The sequence below is a fragment of the Penaeus vannamei genome, chromosome 15 (assembly GCF_042767895.1).
Source record: "Penaeus vannamei isolate JL-2024 chromosome 15, ASM4276789v1, whole genome shotgun sequence".
NCBI lineage: Eukaryota > Metazoa > Arthropoda > Malacostraca > Decapoda > Penaeidae > Penaeus > Penaeus vannamei.
In genome coordinates this window covers 17,903,285-17,910,784 of record NC_091563.1, presented here as the reverse complement: position 1 = coordinate 17,910,784, position 7,500 = coordinate 17,903,285, and the positions used below count along the sequence as shown (strand labels likewise).

The following is a 7,500-nucleotide window of genomic DNA, read 5'->3' as shown; positions in this document are numbered from 1 at the left end:
TCCTTGTTCCACTTCTTTCTCCGTTAGATAATGTATACCGTTTTTATAAACATGAATTCCCCCCTCAAGAAAAATAGTAACTCAGGTATATTTCTCATCCATATTTAGTTAGCTACCAAAACTGTTTCAGTAGCCAGTTTAAAGTTCAGGATATAATCATTGCTGATCAAAGTACTATTATAACTGGAGGTTTTATTTTTAAGATTCACCTGTTAAAATGTTCACAGAGAGTGCTGAAATATCTATGAAATTAATGTTTAGTGCTGTTGATCTTGCAAGCAACTATCTATTGAAAATCTTCTGCCACATCAACATCAAAGATCATTAGTGGCATGTACAAAATATACCAATTGGGTCCAGGTAAGAAAATGTTATAGAAAGTATTGTGATACAGGTTAAATTAGAATTAACAATTAAGACAAAATGTGTTAGATAAAGGCTGTAAAGAGCACTGTAGGTTAGCATGGTTGTGAAAAGGGTAAAGAGTAAATAGCAAATGGAGTACGAAGGTCGTTCAGGTTTGACAAAGCCAGTCTTTCATCCTTTCAGAAAGAAAAGGAGAGGAGAAGACAAGACCATGCAAAATTAGTTAAGGCAAGGGCTGAGGTCAAAGGTAGAGGTAATCCCCCCACCTTGGGCCTCAGTCCTTTTCTTCTGAGCCCCCCCCCCATGACGACAAAGAGCATGGGATAAAAATTCCAAAAGTCGCACTCCTGACTTTAGTCTTTATTTTCAAACTTTATGTTTATCATCTTCCTGTCTTAAACTCTCTCTTATTATTTTTCCCTCTTTATCTCTCCCATGCTTCCTTATTCTTCTTTCTTCATTACTCCATTCCTCACACTGCCTCTTCCTCTCTCAACTTCAACTATCTCACGTTGTTTCCATTTTCAGATATTGTTGTCTTTCTCTTGCTCCTTATTTTCTTTGTTTCCCTTCCTTTCTTGCCTTTCCTTCTCTCTGTCAGATTCCTCCTTTCTTCTTTCCCTTTTTTCTCACATTCACCCACTCATTTTCTTGCTGCACTTTATTAGATGATCCCTTTTAAAATTGACCCCTTAAAATTTGATGCCATATGATGCTTAGATTACATCCAGGAACTCTTTGAGAGGAAATATAAAACAAATATTTTTGTATAGGGATGGTGGAAACCATCAATAAACTTTAATGTTGCTGTGATAGAAACTACATATACAATTTGAAATATGCAACACAAATACAGAATAACATATTTTGTCTACATGGTATTATCAGTCACAGCAAAAAAAAAGAAAAACGAAAGGGGAATCATTAGTACATCTGAAAAAGTTTCCAAATATTATAAAGTTAGACACATAATCATATATCTTTTTGTAGTATATCCACTGTTCAACAAGCAAACCAAATACAGATATAAAACCAAACACACAGGAGTTGAGAATCGCAATTCATATTGTGCTAAAACATCTAACCTACTAGTTATGATTCCCTTACCAATGTATGATGTGCAGTGATGGAATACAGTATAAAGCACAATATAAAAATTATGTGGCTCACTTGATTTCTCATTAGTCAAAGTCTAAGCTATTCTGAAAGGTAAAAGCATAACAAAAGGTATAAGTCTTTCTTACTTTTACATGATCCTGTATAGAAAACAAATCATTTCCTACACATGTACAAAACATGCAAGGTGATGACAGTATTCAACATGATAAGGTGGATACAACTCTGTTTTGGGACGATAAAAAAGGCAACTGTCCCGTGACCTTTGAGCCATTACCTTTCTTTTCCATAGCACTTTTCACAATCCTACCTTTCCCGTGACACATCATCTTTTTCTCCCAAACAGTCTTCATTCAGTCCACACTCAACACCTAAAAAGAGATGCTTCCTAAATTACTCCAACTGATATGGACAAGTTGCAGAATCATGTATATCACCATGATATGAACAATCAATACATAATATAACTACATCTTTAACATGGACTGTTGGTTAAGTGATGAACTGTTAAGAAATTCATCCTCTTAGAGGATAAGAAGGTTCAGGGAATTTGGTAGAAGTTGAAGTATTAATAACTGTCAGTGTCTGGATATCCTCTTTGGCAAACTGCAAAGGAGGGTGCACACACTATAGAGAATAGCTTATAAAATGCAAAGAAAATATGCATTTTAAAAATATCTTTGGCCAAGCTTCCTTTCCTTTCCATGTATTTATGGATACAACCTATGTATTCCATCTTTTTTATCTAGGCAACAACTTTGCTGGTACATTGAACATTTCTGATCACTAAGCTTTTAACATATTTCATTTTTACAGTCAAAGATTTACCTCAAAAGAGGGTTACAAGGTATATTTATGTTCAATAAATATCAAATTGCAAGTGTTTAAAGAACACCTCTTCAGGTCATTAAAAGAATGACTGGTGAATGAACAGTTCTCTTACAGAAGTTCTTTGGGCCAGAGTATGAACCCTCTAGTTTCTGATTCTTCTTTTTTGAACTATCTAAAGATTAAAAGTAACCACTGTCTGTAATTTCAAAGAGAGGGGATGCTCAAGAATGATGCATCAAGCTTCCCCAAACACGTTAAATTACTTAAAGTAATAAAGAACTGGTTTAGTGCATCTTTGACCTCAATGTTGCCATTTACAAAAGGGTGATGAAACCCTGGCACAGATGATTTACATATTTAAAATGTGGTTTGTTACCAAGAGAAGCAGCTGGGAATGTACAACTGACCCTAACTTGATTTTTAAGACTATCTCTCCTTCATAAAAGTCTATTTGTGCACTTTTAATTATCTCATTATCACTGTAATTTTTACTTTCATTAAGTTACCTACTCATCCAACAGTTATTAGCCAGTCTAAAATACCAAAAGAACAGATGATTTTCGCCAACATCCACCAATAATCAACCCTGAGACAATTAAGCCTAATGATGTATCGAGTTTTTTTAAACACCATATATCAAAGCCTACTCCCATTTTATTTCTATAAAACATTCAAACAATTTTATACATAAAGCACAATCAATGGATTAATTATAGAAAAATCGTTATTCTCACTCACTCAATCTGAAAAATTACAATTAACAAAAATATTCTGATTCCATGATGCATGTTTCCATCTACAAGACTGGTTGCCTGTCTGCCTGGTCTACAATGCTGTATAAATATGAAAATCATTTGATAAGAAACTATCTTCTGGATATATATATATACATATATATACCTTATAAACAATAATAATGGCAGTGTTATTGCACATTCATTTTATCTTATTATAATATTACACTTCATACTTCTAATACATTCTCACAGTTCATGATTCTAGTATAATGTTACAATTCATACTTTGTTGGTAACACTGCTAACCATCTGAGTGAACATGTTAGTCTTATACTATGCATGCACACTTGTCATCATGTGCTTTAAAATAAAATGTTACTTCTGAAATCCCTTTCGTATACTAGTTGGTCCAAGAAAAATTTCCATTCACCGTTTTTTTTTCTGGATTCTGCTTTCTAATTTTATTTAATCATTCTTTCAAATACTTTTTTTTCAGCTCCTCAAACTTCCCATGTACATACTAAGGACGAGCCCATCTAAACATCCACTCAGTTGTGGCGAGTGCTAAGTAAAGTGAGGCTCTCTCTTGCTCTCTCTTCCATTAACCGAAAACTGTCTGCTAAATCTCTGCGTCGGTTCACTTGTCTGGTTCCTCTGGGCCAGCTTGCGTCATGAGGTCGGCAATGTTCCTCTCGAGGTCATCAATGCGTGTCCCCATCTCATCTAGTACACAGCAGTTAAGATAAATAAAGTGGCTGATTCACATATATACATATACTATACATATCTTTGTAACATACAGAGACAGACACAGGCAGACAGACACAGGCATGCAGGTGTACACACACACACGCACACATACAAAAAAAAAAAAAAAAAGTGCAAATATATATATTGCTATATATATCACACACACACACACACACACTCACACTCACACACACACACACACACACACACACACACACACACACACACACACACACACACACACACACACACACACACACACTCACACACACACACACACACACACACACACACACACACACACACACACACACACACACACACTCACACTCACACTCACACTCACACTCACACTCACACTCACACTCACACTCACACTCACACTCACACTCACACTCACACTCACACTCACACTCACACTCACACTCACACACACGCATACACACACGCATACACACACACATATACACACACATACACACACATACACACACATACACAAATAGAAACAAAAATAAACAAAAAGAAGAAAAAAAGAAGAGGGAAACTGAGATGCACAAGAGCAGGAAAGTACAAGGAAAAGAGGAAAACATAAAAAAGAAGGAAAAGACGAAGATTTAGACAGCGATAAGAAAATGAAGCAGGAAGAAAGAGAAACAAAGGAAGATTACTAAAAACTAAGAGAAATCCAGAAAAAATAACAATCACTACAATATAAAGAAAGGAAACAGAATGAGAAAAAGATAGCAAGAAAGAAAATAAATGTGAAATTGAATGAAGGTAAAGAATGAGAAAAAGAAGACAAGAAAAGAAGAAAGAACAAAAAATAAACATAAAAAGAATATAAATGAATGTGACAATAAAATGAAATTAAGAATGAGAAAAACAGAAGAGAACAAAAAAAGAAAGATGAAAAGAAAGAAAGAAAAAGGGAAATAAGAAAGAGAAACAGACAAAAATCAATAAAATAGAAAAAGAAAAACACAAAAAATTAGATAAAGATGGAATGATGAAAAAATATGAAAGAAGGGAAGAAAGATGGAAACAACATACAAAATAAAAGAAAGAAATGGAGAGGAATAGAGAGAAAAATCAAGATAACTTTTCCTTGCCAAAAGGCCTCGGTAAAACCAGAGCGTAAAAGGATATTTCTCGTAATGATTTGGTCCGACATGGTCTGGAATCGTTCTTGCATCTGCTGTAGAAGCACCGTGACCTGAAAATGAATGCAGGCTTCTCAGTAGGATAATTATAATAGTCTGCTTCTTCCTTAGTATTTATCATTGAAGGGGACCATGCCAGTGGGGGAGGGGGTTAATATTTCAGTCAAGAGAATGTGCCCCCTCTCATACCATGGCCTTCACAATCAAATAAAGTACCATACTCTGCAATCCCAGCATGTGAGCTCAAAGGAGAACTTCAAGATACATTCAATAATATGATCATATAGATTATAAAGTTTTATGGGGATATAAAATAATAATAATAATAACAATATGCATATATATCTATATATCTGTATATCTGTATATCTGTATATATCTATCTATCTATCTATCTATCTATCTATCTATCTATCTATCTATCTATCTATCTATCTATCTATCTATCTATCTATCTATCTATCTATCTAATCTATCTATCTATCTATCTATCTATCTATCTATCTATCTATCTATCTATCTATCTATCTATCTATCTATCTATCTATCTATCTATCTATCTATCTATATACATACTACACATCATCCTAGTGTACACAGTTCAACTCAAGTATTTTCTTTAATATCACTCCCACTTTATCATGGTGATTATTTTTAATCCTTTTTGTCTCTTTCTCTTTAAAAGGAGGGAGTAACCTAAAGCAAACACTGATAAAAATCTTTCACGATATTTTCGGAGTGTTGTTGAAGCTGATGTTCATTCTTTCTCATTTTCTCTTCTTTTATGAAAATTGAGTTGGATAGTATTTGAGCAAAAAAACATATTCATCTTTTTATTCACTATTTTTGGAAAAAATATATCTTTTTATTCTTATTATTAAACAAACAATAACCACGATTCCATCTTCGGGTCTAGTTTGTGCATTGTGGGTTTTTCTTCCATATTATCAACATGGTATTGTGTTTTTCTTTGCAAACAATAACCAAAAATTAAGGAATTCTGCAAGATATATAGTTCTTTGGGCCATTCAAATCTTCAAGCAACAAACAGCATTACAGAGAAGAAAGGATGGTGTCTTCTGTGAATATTTAGATATACTCTATATCTACATAAACATACTCTAAACCAATTAAAAATCTGGTTGACGTAATGAAACTGCATGGAGAACTATAAACAGGATTTTAAACTTTTGTTCTGATCATTCATATATACTTTCTTTTATTTAAGATATCAAAATGGATTTCTAATGTTCCTTCTACAGTTTTCTGCACAATCTATTGAAGCTCATACATATTTTTACCCTTTTTTGTATATCATAAAAATATTCTATATTATAAAAGACATGATAAGTTTCACTTTTTCTTGGGGGTGGCTGCACAGTATCAACATATACAAACAATATTCAATGCAACATTCAACATACAACATTCCTAATTAACACTGGGATGTCTTAAATCTAAATCTGTCATGCTTCCCTTTTGGTCTTCAAGACTACTATTCATATATTCACTGAAACAAAATTCCTAACCAACAACTCAGCTGAAAAGGGAAACATATCTTTTATTCCTATCTAAAATGTGAAATGGGTCTGAGGGACTGTCACTGTCAAGGCAACAATTAGTGTGTGGCCCAAGAAATGTACTGCTTGTCTCCACATATTTCAATAATGACCTAATAATCATAATATCAATAATAATAATAATAATAACATCAATATTAACAGTATGAGAAGGAAAAACACATTTTCCTGCTATTTCAAGGAAGGGGAAAGTCAGGTACAATCACTAGGGACTCCTTAATGGTTGAGAGAATATGGAGTCTTCTGTAACAAAATTCACGAGAAACTACCAGGGACAGTAGACAACCTATAAATTGATACCTATTAAAAAACAAATAAACTTTATTTACTAGTTTTGTATCTTGAAATACCATCACAAACAAACATAGTCAACTTTTCGATAACAAGAAATAACACTATCATCAATCAATCTTATCTATCCTTACACCAAAAACAATCCCAATTCACCTTATGCAAATGGCTACCAGATACTCAATAAAGTACAACTATACATATACCTATGGAAACTACATTTTCATGGCTTATATTGTATATGATAGTGAATTGTATGACATCATTGTAAACCAAAATACTATGAAATGACCAACAAAATGCCCAAATCTTTTTAATATGGGTCATACATGGCTTTGTATTCAAGTGCAGTCAATTCATGTTCATACATTTAACACTTACTTGTCATATATTTACTACTGATGTGACGGCAATTCCTTGCATGACAAAGATGTTATGATGCAATTTAGTTTAAAATTTAAGTGAAATTTACATAATTTGCATGAAAATAACTCTGCATTTTTGTTGTATTTTCACTGGTATTTCATCATTTCATACTTAAGCAATTTTGCATGAATAATACTGATAAATGTCACTGTTTTCACGAAATGTCGACGTCTGACAAAATGTACTCACTTGAAATTGACACCAAAGTAAACCTATGAAAGTGCCATTGATATTAAAATC

At 33.3% G+C, this 7,500-nt stretch overlaps 1 protein-coding gene across 1 annotated transcript in view; it reads right to left on the bottom strand.

Moving 5' to 3' along the window:
• Positions 1 to 1,128: 1,128 nt before the first annotated feature.
• LOC113818550 (heat shock factor-binding protein 1) overlaps positions 1,129 to 7,500 on the bottom strand; it is a 6,901-nt gene continuing 529 nt past the window's right edge. Inside the window, exons 2-3 of the mRNA XM_027370739.2 lie at positions 4,950 to 5,016; positions 1,129 to 3,776 (exon numbers count right to left, since the gene is read on the bottom strand). Coding sequence (XP_027226540.1) covers positions 3,688 to 3,776; positions 4,950 to 5,016 — 156 coding nt within the window. The 3' untranslated portion in view covers positions 1,129 to 3,687. The remainder of the gene's footprint in view (positions 3,777 to 4,949; positions 5,017 to 7,500) is intronic.